This window comes from Balaenoptera borealis (genome assembly GCF_965194805.1).
Source record: "Balaenoptera borealis genome assembly, chromosome: 16".
Taxonomy (NCBI): domain Eukaryota; kingdom Metazoa; phylum Chordata; class Mammalia; order Artiodactyla; family Balaenopteridae; genus Balaenoptera; species Balaenoptera borealis.
Genome location: NC_138872.1, coordinates 44,293,939 through 44,312,675, shown reverse-complemented (window position 1 = coordinate 44,312,675; position 18,737 = coordinate 44,293,939). Strand labels below are relative to the sequence as shown.

General features: G+C 52.1%; 1 protein-coding gene and 1 long non-coding RNA gene across 3 annotated transcripts; one reads left to right on the top strand and one right to left on the bottom strand.

Moving 5' to 3' along the window:
• Positions 1–1,098: 1,098 nt before the first annotated feature.
• LOC309613199 lies at positions 1,099–11,659 on the top strand. 2 transcript variants are annotated; one of them, XR_014235579.1, is made up of 3 exons: positions 1,099–4,489; positions 4,819–11,468; positions 11,575–11,659. It is a non-coding gene; the product is annotated as an uncharacterized lncRNA (long non-coding RNA). The 2 variants fall into 2 exon arrangements; XR_014235580.1 differs by lacking the exon at positions 11,575–11,659 and having other exon boundaries at positions 4,819–11,035; positions 11,348–11,436.
• A 246-nt stretch (positions 11,660–11,905) lies between these two features.
• On the bottom strand, positions 11,906–18,010 carry VSX1 (visual system homeobox 1; the record flags this gene model as incomplete). The annotated part of the gene is made up of 5 exons (XM_082359743.1): positions 11,906–12,227; positions 13,423–13,603; positions 14,425–14,548; positions 14,957–15,035; positions 17,629–18,010. The coding sequence occupies 5 exons, from the start codon at positions 18,008–18,010 to the stop codon at positions 11,938–11,940; spliced, it is 1,056 nt and encodes a 351-aa protein (XP_082215869.1). The 3' UTR covers positions 11,906–11,937.
• Between the last annotated feature and the right edge of the window lie 727 nt (positions 18,011–18,737).

The following is an 18,737-nucleotide window of genomic DNA, read 5'->3' as shown; positions in this document are numbered from 1 at the left end:
TCTACCCCCGCCCCACCTCGTCCCACCTCGCCTCTCTTTTCCCACCCTAGAGCGGGGCCGGGAAGGGAGGGGGAGCAGCTGGGGAAGGGGTCCCAGGGCGGGCTGCCGGGGTTTCAGTTGGTGCGTCCTCAAGCTCCGACGGCTGTGCCGCGCGGGGACCCGCAGATACGCGCGCCGCGGACGCAGGCTCTCCCGGGCGCCCGGAACTGTCTGGCGTGGGAGGGAGCCGGCTCGGCCTCAGAAGACCGGCGGAGCGAGGCCCTTAGGTGGGTCCGAGGACCACCAGTTAGGTCAGTTCAACATCTCAGAAGCTGAAGGCGAAGTAGTCATCCTTTTGGGCGCCCTTGCGAGTGAACCCTCTAGCGGCCTGGTCGGCCTGTACCCGTCCCCCACCCCCCGCCAAGATGCACACACACATAAGCAGCCCCTGTGGGCTATGGGCTGGTCGGGGGTCCTCGGCGCAGGAGGCTGTGGGGACCTGGGGCGGTGGTCTGGGGTCCGGTGCTTTCATGTGGCAGAGAAGTAAACGCTCCACTAACCGTAGCTGATTTGGAACCCTGTGGGGTTTTCGCTCATTGCTCCAGCATCTGTGGCCTGGGTTCAAAACCCTACGTTTCTAGCTCTGTGACCTCGGGCGAGTTCCTTAATGTCTCTGTGCCTACACCACCTCCACTACTGAGCTCCCTGGCTGCCCCTTCCAGGTTGCATGTTTCAGACACCAACTCATTTATTCTTATGCAGCCCTGAGGAGGGGGAAACAGGAGTGATAACTCCCTCCCTGGGCTGCACCCAGGAAGCCCAGTAGTGGAGGTGGTGTTCTTGTTGTCAAGCCACGAAAGATAGAAGGGAACCCACAGAAACTTGTCTCAGCCAGACTCTTAAATATTACAGCACCCACGAACTAAATACATAATAAATAAGGTAAACAGAAGGAAAAGGGTAGTTTTGAAAACTGGTTGGTTGAGTTCTTTGGGCTTAGGAAACATCCCCTTCTATTAGCTGTAAGAGGAACTTCTGCTGTCAGTCAGCCCCGGGTGTGTGTGTGTGTGTGTGTGTGTGTGTGTGTGTGTGTGTGTGTGCGCGCGCGCACGTGCTTGCACGTGGTGCCTGCTTTTTAAGGCTGGGGAACCAGTAATAACAGCTAGCACTAGACATGGCCCCTGCTCTGTGCCAAGTGCTTGACCTGCATTTTTCACTTAATTTAAAAATTATCTAATGCTGTCAAGTCCCGCCCACTCTCAACTCCTGAGTGGAACAAATGAGGGCACTGAGCCCTAAGAAATAGGCACATGGTGGGCAGAACCCTACTCCCACTTCAATTTCTGCTTCACCACTTGGCCTGAATCACCTCTTTAATAGAATAAATAAAACTGAAATAGGGAAAGACCATAACTGTGGCCGGGGGCCCCAAAGATGGCCATCAACTTCACCCCCTTGTGTAAGTGAGAAGCTCCCCCTCAAGTGGGCAAGCAGTGCTGCTCTGACTGTCCCAGTCCAGGCCCTGCAAGGCCACAGCTGCAGCCCCTGCTCTCCTGGAACCCAGCTGCCATACGGTTAAGCTCCAGCCTTCTAGAGGAAGAGACACCGTGGAGAGAATGTTACTACAAGTACATGTGCCTGATGCACGGTAAGGCCAAACAATACCGAAACATCGGAGTTTGGAGCAGAGAAACATTTATTGCAGGGCCATGCAAGGAGACAGGTGGCTCATGCCTTAAAAACCCTGAACTCCCCAAAAGCTTTCAGCAAAGCCCCTTTATAGGAAAGGTGAGGGAGGGGCGTGGTTAGTTGTTGCAGACTTCTTGGTGTCAGATCCTTTGTTCTTGAGGTTAGGTCGTGGCCAGGTGACAAAGTTCCTGTAAAACCTCCACCAAAACAAATGTTATTCTCTGTTCTGACAAGAAAGGGAAGGGGAGGCATTTAGTTCTGTCTCCATGCCTCCTTGCAGCTTTTAACACTTAACAAATCCCATAAGCAAAGCAACATCATTACCCTTCATTTTACTTGTTCAAGGTCCCAAGGCTCGACTTTCACCCTCCAAGGCTAAAAGGAGGGGGTCCATGCGTCAGGTGGTTACCTTATCCGGGAGCATTCGTCCAGCACCCAGTCTGGCTCCTCCTGCCAGTGCCCAGGCCCGACTGAAGAGGGAGATCTCAGCTGGCAGCACCCTCATTGCCAAGTCCCCAGACCCCGTCCAGCCGTCATCACTGAGGGAGCCAGGTGCCCAGGACCCAGCTGGCCCTCAGGTCACCCAAGTGGGGCCAGGTCCCTCAGACTGTGACCAATGGAGACCGCCGCCGCCATCAGGTCGCGGAGGTGGGGATGGGGGAGAGGTTCGTTCTGCTTCAAGGCCTGGGCCTGGCCAGTGAGCAGCCGGGGCCAGGGCTCTGGAGCTCCGTGGGACACGGTCCCCAGCCTGTCCCCGGGCCCCCCAGGGCAGATGGACGCAATCCGCCTCTCACTGCACTCTCTGCCGCCAGGACCCCCTCCAGCTGACTGTAACCGCCACATAAAGGCGGCTCACCCGCCCCATCCCTATTACAAGAACAGTGGGCAATGTACATGGAATTGACTCTAAAGAAGGAAGTACAAAGCTGGTGTTTCCTTCAGGCTGGGTAAAGAGAAGTGATTGTGGGTACAGAAAACACTGCTGAGCCAATCAGGTGGTACAGAATTGCACTTCCTGCAGCCCAGTTTACCCAGGATGAGGCCACTGAGGCCAAGGCTGCCAGCTGCCTCCTGGAAGCGGCTCTCTGGGAACTACGGCAGGTGGAGCCACACCTCACCGCCTGTCTGGCCACGTCCACAGAACAGCTTCCCATGGGGCCTCGGCAGTTCTGAGAGCAGCCGGTCGTCCAGGCAGTGCGGGTCACAGAAGCCCCTGCCCTTAACACGGGCAGGACCCTCTGCTGCCGAAGGCTGCAAGTTGGCAGATACAGATGTGGGAGGCCTGGGAGGGTTTTCAGGGGAGCTGGGCTCACTTTACGTCTCAGGCCTGATGTTCAACTCGGAGATGGTGACCCTCACAATCCTAAGAGAAGGATGCCCTGGTCCTCACTTTACACATGAAAAAGCAAACACAGAGAGGGGACAGGCCCACCCAAGGCTGCACAGCTGGCAAGTGGGGAGCCTGGGCCCCCAGCGCTCACAGCTTTAGCAGCTTTAGGGTGTTTGCCTTCTTAGGCCCTACCTCCCACATTGCTCGGAGCTGCAGCACTGGACCCTCCTATGAAGCAATTTTGTAGATACAGGCCCGGGAGACCCACCTGTTCCCCTCAGCAGACCCAGCAGTGAGCCACCAGAGCCCCCTGCTCCTTGGCCCCTGTTCTCCTCCCTCCTCCACCTCCCTTCAGTGACGGCGTCTGTGGACCACCGCCCACCCCGTGTGCCTGGGCCAGCATGGAGGCTGTCAGCTCGACAGCAATGCACCGGACGCAGCCCCTGAGCCCAAGGGCACGACCAAGGAAAGGGGGAGGCAGGGAGACAGGCACCAAATCAAATGACTGAAATGCAAAGCAAAACCAAAACAGAAAATCCACACTAAGAGCCTTGAAGTGGGTAGGAGGAAGGAGAGGACGCAGCTGCTGGGGGTCTGGGATGGGCTGCACAAGGGTATCAGGCTCCCTGCCCCCAGGTCTGCATTTCCCGATGTCCCCATGACCCCAGTGTCAGTGAAGACGTGTGGGCACACTCGTATCCATGGCTTCAGCAGTGGGGTCTCCAGGACCCCCACGCAGTGCCCTGTAACACTGCACACCGGATCCCCGGGAGGGAGCGTGCACACAGCAGCCCCAGGGCAGGAGGGTTCACCACCAACTAGTGGGAGAGAGCACAGGTGAAAACCAGAACAGGCTCCAGGTGGCACAGGGCTGGCAACGGTGTCCTCCCAGAGCTGGGGACCCCCATCTGCTGAGGATGGGGCCATGTGGAGCCAGCAGACCTCGGGGTGGGTCTGTTCTCAGGGAGCTCTTGCAACAAGCTCCCTAAATGCCGTCAACACCAGATCCTGGAACCCCTTAACTCCCTCTAGCCCTCTGTGAGCAGGAAAGGCTGGGGTGTCATCCATCCACAAACCACAGGAAGGACTTTGGCTTTTGAGTTCTCCGTGGCCCCCAGGAGACACTCTCACAGCCCACAGTGGTCAAGAGCTCCGTCAGAGAAGACAGCGGCATCTCCTGTGATGTGTCGTTGGTACCTCCAGGAACCGGTTCTCTCGCTGCCCAGGTCCACAGGGACCTCACAGCCACGGCCCCTCCCGCTTCTCTGCATGGACACTTGCTGTGGCAGCAGGCCAGAGGTGATCACCAGACATAGGAGGTCCCTCTGAGGGCTGAGCTCTGGGAACTGTGAGCCGTGGCCACCGTCACCCGTGGATCAAGCCCTGGCTTCCTCCTCCGTCCACCTCGAGGAAGCCGGGTGGACAGAGGGCGCTGTCAGGGAGCCAGGACAAGCGCACCAGGCCCTCGTGCTGCCCTCAGCCCACCGTGCAGTAAGTGCCTCGGTGTTGTCATGTGCGAGATGAATGGGTGGGAGCCAGACCCTGAATCCTTCGGCTCTCAAACACCAGGTGCTGTGTTCATCCCAATGAGGATATGCCGGACAGAGTATCCGGCTTTTCCTGTTTCCGTAAAATCATAGCTTCTAAGGCATGGGGGCTGCACAGGCGTATTTAAGGGCTGATGAGCTTAAATCTCATGCCCTCCCCTCCCCGCCCCTTCCCTTGTCTTTCTTTGGCTCCCAACTAGTAGACTGCCCCCTCCCAGCCAGAGGGCTGCTGTTCCCCTCGGTCGGCAGCTACTGTTTCTCCTCCCACTTCAGGGCTCCAGCAGTGAAGTCACCATGCCTCCCTCCCATCACACCCGAACGCCAGCTCACTTCCTGCGGTCTCCTGTTGAAGCCGATCCCCCTAGAACCAACTGTATCCTGGACTCAAGTGCAACCAGGGATAAACAGATTTTGGTCCAACAGCTTCTGAGAATGGCAGCAGTTCTGGCTGGGAACGTTTGTATTTTGACACGCATAAAATTAAACACTGAGGGGCTGGGCAGCTAGGGAAGGGGCTCTCAGCTGAGTCTCGGAGTTTCCTTTGAGACCGAACCGCGAGCAGCGGGCAGGTAGAGGGGGAGGATGCCAAGGGCAAGGGGGCAGGACGGCCAAGGGCAACACTGCTCAGAAGAGCCAGCTCCCACACCAAGACCTCATCCTGAACAGCCCGTGGGTTTCCCACACACGCCAGAAAGCCCCCGTGGCCACTTGTCCTCGTGGTTCATCCTGCAGGTCCATCGTCCGGCAGAGGCCTGTGCAGTCCCCTCCCTCTGAACCCGAGGTCCCGATGCTCAGCGGTGGCTGCCTTGTCCCCTTCGTGGTCTCAGGCCGGTGGAAATCCCTGCTCAGACGCTCGTTTGGCAGTGATCACCCTGGATGCTGGGCTCCTCAGGACCAGAGCAGGATGAGAGGTACGGAGTGAAACCAGGGAGCAGCTTCTGGGCTGGTCTTAGAGATCGGTCTCTTTTTCTGCCTGAGAAAGCAGAGGCAGCTGAAAACACGTCACCGTCCCTACCCGGGGCCTCAGGAATGTCTCTGGGGCTCCCCAGCCTCTCAGCTCAATCCACCCAAATGTGAGGGTTTATGATACGAGCATGACCTTGAGACAAAGGCCACGACAGGGAAGGGTCAGCCAGCAAACATGTGCTGACCGCCTGGGGTGGACACCGCTTCCTCTGGGGCTGACCTCTGTGGGTCCCAAAGAAATTAAACAGAGCCCAACCCTGAAGGCACCAGCTGAGAATCCAGGAGGGTGTGTGTGGATTGAGCAGGGGCCCAATGAATCTGGATTGATTGATTGATTGTGGATTGATTGAATGGGAAGATGAGGGATAGAAAACAAAACAATCAAATTTCTCGTACCCAGTGCCCATTTTGACAAACTTTAAAGCTGGCCAACACTGCCACCTGGCGATGAATTCTGCCTTTAACTTTAAAGTTGCCTCAGGACCAGTGGACAGGAAGAACACAGCGCGGGCCTCGAAGCCACGTCTCCATCAAGGGAAGTTCAGGAGCATCTCCTGAACAATGAGGCCCTCAGAACAGTCTTTGTCTCTCTAGTGAATTGATCAACGAAAGCTAGTTGCGCCCAGAACAGCCCTGAACTTGAGGGGCAGACACTCTGGGGAAGGAGAAGAGAGATCTAGTGTACACGGCAGAGAGAGATTAAGGTGGTGGACTGGGCATAGGGAATAACGGGAATTATTTATTTTAAATGATGATAAATTGAGAAAAGATGAGGCCTTGTGTGTCTGAGTCCGCGTGGGCTCCTATAACAAAGTATCGTAAACTGGGCAGTTTAACCACAGAAAGGGTAGCTAACGAGACAGTTACATGACTGAAGACATTTCAGAGGGGAGACGACCACAGCCGGTGGCTCAATGGGTGGGTTGGAAGGATGGGTAGAAAAACAAATTCCTCTATACACACGTGTTCAAGCTGTGCTTTTAGATGTCTGACCCGCAAGTCAGGCCAGAGCACAGCCACATGCCTGCCAACAGGTGGCGCCAGCATGTTATTGGTGATGATTTATTTATTTATCCATTTATTTTGATGGAAAGGGCGAAAAGGCAGCCAGCCTTGGATGAATTTTTAAGAAGTGGGGAGGATCCAAAGAAGTCAGAACGAAGCCATGGGTCCCTACTGTTCCATTTTGATAGATACCTTTTTCTTGTTTGTTTGTTTGGCTGCGTTGGGTCTTCATTGCTGCACGCAGGCTTTCTCTAGTTGCCACAAGCAGGGGCTACTCTTCATTGTGGTGTGCGGGCTTCTTATTGCGGTGGCTTCTCTTGTTCCAGAGCATGGGCTCTAGGCGCAAGGGCTTCAGTAGTGCGGCACACGGCCTTAGTTGCTCCGTGGCATGTGGGATGTTCCCGGACCAGGGCTCGAATCCGTGTCCCTTGCATTGGCAGGCAGATTCTTAACCACTGTGCTACCAGGGAAGTCCCTTGGTAGATACCTTGTGTGGAAGCCTTAACTTGGAGGATGCTTCTGTAAGAACAGCTTTGCGCGCCTTTCCTTGGGCCCGGATGTCATGGGTGTGGTTCTGCTCTCACCAGTCGGGTAATAGATTTGGGAAAGAATACAATACACTTGGGAGATCAGTGCTTTCTGTCCTAAGGTTGTTGAGCCTTTTGCATCATCAGGGAGCCCTGCACGTGGGGCGTCCACTAACAGGGACCATCAGTGGTGACAGGGACACGGCACGCTTACTTTGGGCAGAACACAGCTGTGTGAGAAACTCCCCAGAGGAGCAAACTTTGGCAATATTAGAGGGTGTAGCTGAAGGTGGTCATGCACCAAAACAGGGTATGGAGCAGCCTGTGGGGTCCCTGATAAAATCCTGTGAACGGGACCTGGATGAGCAGAAGTTAACATTGGAAAACAGAGAGTTTCACAGTAATTCTCTGAGAGCAGGTCTCCCTAGAGCTATACTCAGGACAAAATCCTTGGTCCAATTCCCAGGATTCTGAAACCTTTGCAATCCCTACTCAGCTTCCAAAGTGAGGCTCTAAGAATCCCAGAAGCAAAATCAGATCAATGGCCTGGGGTTCTTTGGCTGCCATTGCACGTGTGTCAAATCATCACATTGTACACCTCAAACTTACACAATGGTATATCAATCAATTATATCTCAATCAAGCTGGAAAAACAGATATAAGGGGTCTGATGGTGTATGCATCTTAATCTCAAATGGTTCAGAAAAATATAATGTGTGGACAGAGAGATGAGATGATAGATGGATGGAAAGAGGGGCTGAGGCTTGGTAAGCCTCACTGAAGAAAGACCCACAGAACTGTGAGCAAAATAAAATGGTTGTTTTGAACCACAGCCTTGGGGCAACTGAAGCATCTTCTAGACCCAAACATCTAAAAGCTTTATAGTTCTGCGTTTCACATTTGTCTAATCCGCCTGGACATATTTTCCTGTGAGGTGTGAAACTGATGTCCATTTCATTTTTCCCCATTTGGATAAACAATTGTCCCAATAACGTATCAAAAAGTGAGCCCTTTCCTTCGTGGCTGGCCTTGCCACCTCTGTATCTGCATACGCGTATGCTCCCTGCTCTTGGGTCTGCTTCCCCAGCCAGCACTCTCAGGCCTGACCATACAGCTTCACCCAAGTGTCCACATGTGGCAGAGCAAGTCGCCGCCTCCGTCTGCTTCAAGGCTGACTTAGCTCTTCTGGCCCTGAGCCTTATAAACTTGAGAATCAGCTTAGCAAGTTCACTTAATTTCTCTGCAGCTCAGTTTCTCACCTGCTGTGAGAATAAAAAAAGACAATATGGACATGATTTGTAGACCACAGAGAATGATAGTTTTAGTTTATTGTATTTATACTGGTAAACTTCAGAAAACGACACTGATTGCTATATCTTGTTCTGTCATTTCTGAAAATATCTCCTGGAGTCACGCATGTTTCTCAGGCACTGATGTGCTTCTCCTGTCACCAAAGTGCAGCGGGGGTGACACTGGTTCATAGTAGGAATCTGTCCAAATTGGCCTTGCTAAAATTATAATTTTTTTAAAATCTCCTTTTAGGCTTTTATAGCCACATTTCAACTGGAAAGCAATTTTGAAAGCTGGAAACAATTCAGTCCTGCTGTCAGTGGTCAGATTCCAATTTGCTGCATGATTTGAGTAAGGGCTGAAGGGGACTGTGTGTTTCCTGTCAAGCTGGCACTTGTGTTGACCTGACAGGAGACGCAGGCAAAATACGGACTCTATCATTAAACGTTTTCATTGTATTTTCAAATGAGATTTTGTCCTGTGTGTGCTTAGCCCTAAATTGAGAAAGAGAAATTTCTATTTTAATAATATTATTAATATTAATAATCACTATTTTATTATATTTTTACATATTAACTTAAAAAAACTTAGAAAATATGAAAAAAAGACCAAAAGTATCCATTTACCCATGATCCAAAGATAAATGCTCTGAACGTTTCAAAGGAATTTCATCTGCTTTCTTTTCTTCTTTTTTAGTGTCGCATATACTATTTCACATCCTGCCTGTGGCCAGCCTGTCCCTTGGCTGGTCAGAGGCCACTCCTTTTTCTTCTTTGCTGGAAGGAGCCCAAGTATACTTAGTTTTAGGGCAAAAGGAGCTTGGGGACAGCAGGTGAATTTTTGGTCTAAGCCCAACAAGGAATTCTGCCCCCTTGACTCACGATTGGTTTAGGCCCGAGAGTGACAGCAGTTCTGACCAATGGGGAATGAGGAAGCCTGTCGCGCGCCCAGCACCCCGACCTGGACAAACAGGGCAGGAGAAGGAGGCAGAAGGACAGACCCTACCTGGGTCCCCCAGCTGCTGGAAGGCCCAGCCCAGATTTAAGTTCACCGGACAGCGCCCGGTTGTCCGCATTGGGCAAGTCCCTCTCTTGCGCCCGGCGGCCCCCAGGTGGAGTTCTGCTGTGCCCCTGGGGCTCTTCTTAAACGCTGTTTGCACAGTGTTCCAACCGGTTATTATCCCATGATTTACTTAGTGGATCCCATGTTGTTAAATAATGATGATGACAAGTGTTCTCATTGGCATCTTGATACTAATGGGAATGCCAGTAATAGTGTAACAATAGTATTTATTTTGCTCTTTCTCTACCATGCTGGAAAACGAGGTAATCACTTTACTCACGTCCTTCCATTTAATCTCCACGAAAACAAGGGTGTTCTATTATGATCCCCTTTTTTATGATTGAAAAAACTGAGACATTAGTGTTCTTAGACATTTAAAATGGTCTATATTACTGGTTCTAGTCCCTTTCTCTTTTGCCTCTTCCTGTTTTCTCCTTTTTTAGATAATTTTGCCTAGAAGATTGTCCACTATTTGTATGGTTCTATGGCAGTTAAGTTTCTTTATTTCATTTTTATTCTGCTTTACATATTTTTTTCTACTTGTATCCTTTTTGGGGTTCTTTTAGGAGTTTTCAATCAGCAACTTTTTTTTTTAATTACGTTTAATTTTTTTTTTTAATTTTAAAATTTATTTTTGGCTGTGTCGGGTCTTCGTTGCTGCACACTGGTTTTCTCTAGTTGCGGTGAGTGGGGGCTACTCTTTACTGCGGTGCGTGAGCTTCTCATTGCGGTGGCTTCTCTTGTTGCGGAGCACGGGCTCTAGGCACGCGGGCTTCAGTAGTTGTGGCTCGTGGGCTCAGTAGTTGTGGCGCACGGGCTTAGTTGCTCCATGGCATGTGGGATGTTCCCAGACCAGGGCTCGAACCCGTGTCTCTTGCATTGGCAGGCGGATTCTTAACCACTGCACCACCAGGGAAGCCCCTACTCGGTAACATTTCATGAACATCTTTCCACGTAAGTATGCCTCATTGTTATCATTTTTAGTGGCTGCATAATATTTTATTTTATGAGTGTGCTGTATGTAAGTTGCACAGGTTACTAGCTCCCTCCCCCAAACTCAACCCTGGATAAACTAGGAAGAGAGATGGAGACAAGAATCTGAGAACCGGCCTGAGGCAGCAGAGGGTCCAGAACAGGTGTAGCCACATCGCTCAGGGCCTGCTCTGCGGGTCCAGCGGGTCCAGCGGGAGAGAGAGAAAGTGACTTCCAGATTCTTCCCAGCACCTGCCCTCCCGCCGTCAGCCCCAAGCTTCAGCTGAGATCTTGGTGCCAGAATGAATGAGAGAAGGTGGGGCTCATTGTTAGCTGCTGTTGTTGCAGTAAGGTTAGGTGACATTTAATTTTCACAATAGTCTGGGACAATCACAGGATGAGAGAAACAGACCAAAGCAAGGAAACTGTGTTTTCTCATCCGGAGAGACGGGAGAGCTAGGCCCAGCATGATGGGCGGCGGTACCCATTCCCAGAGGAAACCACCTGCTTAGGGGGTCCTCACCCTTCTTCCCACGCCTTCTTCTTCAAGAAGAGCCGTGTTTCCCCCTCAGCCTCCCCATCAAGAAGGTGCAAGCTCTAGACTCTGAACTCAGAAAAGAGAGTTAGACACCGACGCTGCCCCATAGGAGTTTACAGAGCGACACAGGGTAAGTGCTGCAGCCTGAGCGTGAAGTGCTTGGGGTATAATGTTTCCGGGCTAATGGAGGCACCCTCGGCAGAGGCAGCAGGAGGTGCACATGCAGACAGAGGGGGTGTGTGAGACACGGGCACATCACAAAACGTTTATTTTTAAATAATAAATAAAGGAAAGGAAATACAGGCAAGGAAACATTCACGAAATCAAGTCACTAAAGTGCTCTCAAACATAAATTTTAAAAAACCAAGAAGCCTGGTCTGAACTTAAAACACTGTTTATAGATATTCAGCAGTTGTTCAGATATGGTCCTGTGCTGTTTCAGAAGGGAAGGGAGAGAGGGCTTTCTTGGTGGAAGAGCTCCACAGACCCGATCAAATGACACTCAGGAGGACATAGGATCATTGCCTAACAAGAAAATGAAAATGTCCAAAGCCAAGTTCAAGGTAAAGATGTTATGTTTCATTCATATGAGATCTGCATGAAGTCTTCAGTATTTATGAAGATATATGATTCTCTGTAGGTTAAATAATTTTGTATTTTTGGATTCAGAGTAAGGACACCAGACTTAACCTGTGAGTCTACACAGTATATTGAACCAAATCTTGGGATGTCTGGCAGTGAAAATGGGTTTTGGACTTAAAATCCTCCCTCCTCAAGTTCTACAGAAGAGAATAAAAGTTTTACACCAAATTAACTGATTCATGTGCCTTTAAGAAATGGTTTCCATTCTAGAATGAAATGGAATTTTCCATAAGTCACCATTTGTCTTCTTAAAGCAAGTGGCATTGCATTTCATCCTGACACCGGAAGAAGAAAATCCAACTGAGAGTATTTGTCTTCGACAACTTTTGTCTTTTGAAAAAAGCTGGTGAGGAATGTGCACATTTGGTGGGGGAGGGGGGACCTGCAGCTTCATAAGGCCCCCTCCTTCCCTGGCTGGAGCCCCTCTAGCCCCTCAGAGTCTGAACATCCTTGGGCACCAGACCCCTGCTGCGCTCTCTTGGTCTCCTGACGTGTGGTGCTGGAGAGATCAATGGCCACGTCTTCCAAGCCGCTCTCAGGGCTGCCTTCCTCCAAGCCCCTCTGGGGTCCTGCCTGATGTGGGCTAGAACCTTCCTTGAGATGGTCAGAGCCCCAGAGTCCTGCCAGCTTTTCTTCACTTTCTGCTTTCCTTATCATCCCTGTGGATTTTTTATGCATCCCTTGCAAAAAAGGAAAATAAATAAAAACAGATATCTCTAAATACAGCAATTAAGTAAATTTCTTCCATGTCACTGTTCTCTAAATCCCATTAGAATTTCCCTTATTGGTACCTGTCTTGGGGCCTGCAGGAGAGTCTCGTAGGTAACTCTCAACATCAGGGGTTGTAGACTGGTGTCTGCCAGCTGGACACAGCCAGCAAAAGTGCCTTGTTTGGATGACATGGTGATTTTTAAATTTTTATTTTAAAACTTGTTGGCAACATTTTAAAATCAGGAGATTTACATCAAAAGTCAGACTTCCAGCTTCTCTCAAAAAGTCAGATGTCTGGCAGCACAAGGCCCAGTTTCTTGTTCGGCCACAGACCTGCGGACTCAGTAAGCTCCACCCCACCTGCTCGTGTAAACTCAGAGAGGTGGGCCCGGTTACCTGCCCAAAGTTCCCTCCAGGCTCTCCAACCCTTGAGGGCAAAGACGATTGGTTTCTCCAGTCCCAGCATAGTGTCCGGTGGGTAGGGGTTCAAAAAGTGTTTGCTGAACAAAAACCCTCCTCCTCCCCAGCCTAAAATGCCCCCTCGGCCCCCTAATCCTAATCTCACACCCTGCTCAGCGTGCTGTCTGTCACTCATTCCTCCAAGCCCGAGTGTCTCTGGTAACAGCCAACAGACCAGTAAGGGTGCCACCTCCTCAGAATGCCCAGCCTCAAAGCTAGGACCTCACCAGTGCAGACTGTTCCAGCACCAAAAACTAGGGGACAGAACAGCTACGCGGCAGATTATTAATGGCCGAGCCAGGACCAGGAACTGGACCTCCTGAGTCCAGGGTGCAAGGGGTTAACAGTCTGCAGGTTCACTGCCTGCGCCTTCCCGCTTCCAATTACCATGAGCTCTGAACTGTATGGTTTCCAAAACCTCTAACAGCTCTCAACATTTGGGAAACATATTTCATATAATGAAAGTGTGTCATTCCACTCATAAAACCAGGGCCTGATTGGACCTGTCTACACACTGCCTACATAGTTCCAATGAAAAATAAGGCAACTGATCAAAGTCCAAGCCTTGTAATTAATTAAAAATCGGATGTGATATTCTGGGCCTGAATCTGAGTAAATTTACATTGCTTGGCTTGACAATGGCCACCGGGCATGGGGACCCCCAACATCTCTGGCAGGGTGCGGCCACAGGACCCTCTTCCTTACCCAGAAGCCAGGGCACACAGGAGCCCAGCAGGCCGCCCTCCGCGGAGCCGAGGACTGAGTCGGGCAGCGGGATGCAGTGTCGCACCATCGCCCCGTAGAGCCCGTACTCAGCCATCACGCTGCTGCCGTCCCAGCGCTTCTCCCGCTTCCGCCACTTGGCCCGCCGGTTTTGAAACCAGACCTGGATTGAGGCGGGAGGGGAAGCAGAAGGGCTTACGGGAGGAGACCCCAGCGCAGAGGGGCACAGGTGCACCCTCTCGGGGGCACCTGGGACCCAGGCCTTTCTTGTGGCTCGCAGGACTGGTCGTGCTGGGTGATCCAGACCAGTTTCCACCGAGGTTTCCACGGAGTCAGGGATGACAAAACAAAATCAGAGTATCCCACAGTGTGTAAAGAAGTCGATTTTACACCGATGGGAGCGGTTCCCCAGGGCAATGGTCTCTTCTAACCTCGGTTGTTGGATTGCTTTATCTTAATAATAGTGTCGAATATTGTTAAGCTGCTTAAAAAGAGTGAGTGAGTGGCATGCCTTCTGACCTGGCAAGGATGTGCTGTCAGCACAGAGGCTGAGGCACACACAGGACGGCTTTCTGTAAAGACAAAGACCAATCCTGTGTGCCTGTGAGCGCGTGTTCCAGGGCCAGATGTGCATACGGCATGGGGGCGGTGTGCAGAAAGGCCTCGTCAGGCTATTTACACTGGTTTCTTTGAGGGCTTGCAATGGAGTGATAGTCATTTTTTCATTGATATCTTGACATAGTTTCTAGATGCAGCGCACACTGTGTAATTTTTAAGAATGATTTAATAAAAGGAAAAAAGGCTTGAAGGTTACAGGGGTCATCCTCTCTAAATGAACACAAAGGAAGGCTCTGGCATCTAAGTGACCTTCGGTTTGGGTGCGGAGGGGGAAGTGCTGGGCTGTTTAGAGGTGGCTATGGGCTGACTCATTGCGTGTAAGGACAGCGTGTTCTCTGTGGTGTCTCTGGGTGGTGGGACCTGCACCTGTATTCGGTCTTCGGGGAGTTCGGTCTTCACGGCCAGCATTTCCCGGGCATACACATCAGGATAGTGGGCCTCGCTGAAGGCTTTCTCCAGCTCTTCCAGCTGGTGGGCGGTGAAGACGGTCCTGGAGGGAGGCCCGAACACACACGTGGGCACATGTCCACAGGAGGCTGCAAGGCTTCCAGCCTCAGAGGACCCCATGCCTGGCCCCTCTTTGTCCACTTCATGAAAACTGGATGCCCCACCTCTGAATGATTAGCCTCTGGAAAGTCCACAATTTAGTTCAAACCAAACAAAGTTCTTTAGGTCTTTTTTTCTCCTCAATGAATTCCATCAACTCATTCTAAGAAGACCCATTTTAAAGGCCCACCAAATTGTGTCTTTAAAATGCTACAAAGGCTGACCTGCAGCCCCCTGGGTACTGCAGAATTACATTCCCAAATGGCTACTGAGCCCTTCCCGCTGCTGCCCTAACGCAGGGCCAGCTAGTTCTCAGGCACTGTGTCCCAAGGAGAGGGGTGAGGGCAGGTACCTATGCCTCCGCTTCTTCCTCTTGCCGGGGGCGGGGGACGCCTTCAGGTCACTCCTGTCTTCAGATGGGCTGTCCTCATCTATTAGCACAAGGAGAGAGGGAGGACTTTAAAGGTGAGCATATTTTTCACTTTGTTTTCTGGATTTTACTTTGAGGATTGACGCTATGAACCTGTTGGGGATGTGAATATTTACAAGCTCGCATTTTTCACACCATGCTCCAGGTGCTGAGCTTAGCACTGCTCATGCATTATCACCGTTATTCTCCATAAATTAAAAGAACTCCAAGTCAGCTGCTATTATTATTCTCTTTTTACAGAGGAGGAAACCAAGGCACAGAGAGATTAAGTAACTTGCCCAAGATCACACAGGTAGTCAACAGTGAGGCTGGGATTCAAACCCCAGACTGTGTGAAGCCAAAGCTACTTGAACACTAATTGCATTTCCTGTCCCTTCAGCTGCCAAATTCATCCACTTCCTTCTGCCTCTGTCTCACCTTCCTCATCTTAACCAAAACATCAACATTTCTTAAAGGGAGGACGGAGGTTTGTGACATCAGACCCTCATCAGAGCTGGCCCCCTGCCCTGCTGTACCGATTCCAGACCTCTGGAAGTGGGGTCTGGGAAATTCATTCTTGGCAAGTGTGCCCAGATGATTCATAGATGGCAGGTGAAATAATTTTAAGAACCCACTCCCGGTGTTTCCCTGGTGGTGCAGTGGTTGAGAGTCTGCCTGCCAATGCAGGGGACACGGGTTCGAGCCCTGGTCTGGGAAGATCCCACATGCCACGGAGCAACTGGGCCCGTGAGCCACAATTGCTGAGCCTGCGCGTCTGGAGCCTGTGCTCCGCAACAAGTGAGGCCGCGATGGTGAGAGGCCCGCGCATCGCGATGAAGAGTGGCCCCCGCTTCCCACAACTAGAGAAAGCCCTCGCATAGAAACGAAGACCCAATACAGCCATAAAATAAAAAAATTTAAAAAATAAATAAATAAAAAAGAATTAAAAAAAAAAAAGAACCCACTCCACTACGCTTTATCTTTTGAAATCCATTATATCAAAAGATCTAGGTTGAAAGGAAGGTTAGAAGACCAAACTATTGTCAGGTTCATTGTTAAAAAGCATATTTGCTTCAAAACACTAAAAAGTGAATTAAGAAATGCAAAAATAGTAAAATAATGTCAGTTTTACTCCTACATCAATTACTTCACCAGAAAAATTGGATTATAATATTATGCTATTCACGCTGTCCAATCTGGTATACCAATAGATATATAAGGTTATTGAGACGTGAAATGTGGCCAATCTGAATTGAGACCAGCTGTAAACATGAAACAGTCAGTGGATTTTGAAGACTTAATACCGTCAAAAGTAAAATATTAATAATTTTTATATTGAGTACATGTAAAATGACAATGTTTTGTATGTATTGGATTAAGTAAGATAGAGTATTTAAATTTGTTTCAACTATTTATTTTTCCTTTTTAACGTGGCTTTGAGAAACTTTCGTTACTCACAGTCACATGATGTTTCTACTGGACAGTGTTGGTCTTGGTCTTGAGAAACGCCCTCACAGACTAGGATGCAGTTGCATTTTGCCTTTAGTTTTATGGTCCTCACACAGAAAGAGCCCATCCTATGAAGGTGGTTCCTGCATTTTTAGTGAAACAACTAATAGTGGGGTTCATTTGATCTTACCTAGACACTCATGAAACAAAGTCCTTTTAGAGCTGGGTGGACGTTGGCCTGCCTGCTGATTCCGCCTGCTTACTTTTTTTTTTTTTTTTTTTGCCGCGCTGCGGGGCATGCGGGATCTTAGTTGTTCCCGGACCACCGTACCCCCTTCAGTGGAAGCGCGGAGTCTTAACCACTGGGCCGCCAGGGAAGTCCCCCGCCTGCTTCCTTTAATCAGCAGTGGAGACCACTGCACTCTCTCTGCCTCGCTGGCTGGATGCTCCGCTCTGCGGTCCGCTGCATAGTTTCTCTCCGTCCGTCCACCTCTTCTCGTGTAATTCTCCGTTCTCTTCCCCCACACCCCAAACCTCTCGATTTCTCGGCCCTGTCTTTGTAGATTTCCATTGCTCCCTTCTGTTGCCCACAATCCACCCCGACTTCTCTGAGGAGCTGAGCACAGCTACCATAAGACGGGCGAGCTTGCTTCTCACGTGCTGGAAGGAGGGGAGAAGCGCGGAACCCAGACTCGCTTTTCAGCACAGGGAGGAGGACAGTTCCAGGCCTCCGCCCCCCGCTCTCCAAGAGACGGACAATTCGTCAATCAATTCAGCGAACCCTCCAGCTCTGGCGGGCACCGCGTTCTGTGCCACTGACAAACGAGGCAGGCCCAGGCCTCCCGCCCTCCGCCGTTCCCAGAGGCCGAGCCTCGCGCGGGCGCGGGGGAAAGGCCCCCGGAGACCGCGGCCGGGTCGCTGAGACCCCAGGGCGGGTCCGGACCGGGTGGTGGTGGTGTCCGCGGGGCAGCGGCGATCAGACCCGGAGGAGAGGTCAGGGGCAGAGGGCGCGGCTGCGAGAATGCCTTCCCCGGCGAGGCCACGCTCTGCGGTCCCGACTTCCCTAAATCTGGGGAGCTGCGTTGGGCTTGGCGGGGCCCCGGAGTGTCACCCTGCGCGCCCGAGCCGAGGGAAGGGACAGGAGCGGCACCGACTGGCCTCCTTACCGGACGTCGAGACGCTCTCGCTGCGCTTCTGGCGGGCGGCCGGGGTCGGCGGGCGGCCGGGGACTTGCGGGGCGCTGGGCTCAGGCCCCTCGGGCGGCAGGAAGGGCACGTCTGCGAGGAGCAGGCAGGGGGCCCGGGCGGCCGCAGGGGGCTGCGCGCCGAAGCCGCAGAGGAGGCCGAGCCCTGGACCCGCGCAGGGCGCGGCCGCGGGGCCTTCGCAGCCGGATCCCGGCCCGGGGCCAACAGGTGCGGGCAGCTCAGCCTCCAGGCCCAGCAGGTCGGTGATGGCAAAGCCCCGGGGGCGCGAGCCGGTGGGCGGGCCTCCGGGCACCAGTGCCCTGCTCCTGGCACGCCCTTCGGAAAGCGCGTCCCGGCCGGTCATGGCTTCTCAGGCGGCGAGGCTGGACCCTCTCTCGGTCACCTTTGCGGAGGGGGCGCAGCTCTGAGGACGATTTATACAGTCGGGCGCCAGGAGGGCTCCAATCAGCGGAGCGCGGATGCGTCACGCCTTGGACCCCGCGAGATGGGGACGCCACCAGTCTCCCTCCCTTCGGTCGCCGCCCTCCCAGCTGCGGTCCCCTCAATCAGCTCCCTCTCTCCTCTCCTTTCCAGTTGTCCCCCTGCCCACCCCCACTCCCGTTCTCGGTGGGAGGAAGATAGGCAGCAGACAACTCTATTCCTAAAATAGAGTCATCCCCTCCCTAAACCTCTACTCTGAAAGCCGCAGGTTCCAGATGCCGATTCTATTCTCTCCCCTTCGCGATACTCCGGCGGAGGCCCCGCTCGCAGCTTCCCTGAAGCCTCCCTCCCCGCATCCAGCCGCCCATTAAGACCGAGGCCCCATTCCCAGCCACACTCTCAACACTACCACCAATATGACCCCCTCCAGCCTTCCAACGCCACCGCCGGAGGCAAGGTCTTCCCCGAAAATCCCCAAGGGGAAAGGAGTGGAAAACGTTCATTTAACCCGTGCCCACTCCACCTCCAGCCAAACCCACCCCAGCGTTCTAATGGCCGAGCCGTCGGGGTCGCAAAATTCACACACTGAAGGATCTGAAGAAGTAGAGAGAGGCGGGAGCGGCCGGGTTGGGTCAGGGCGTCGGAGAAGG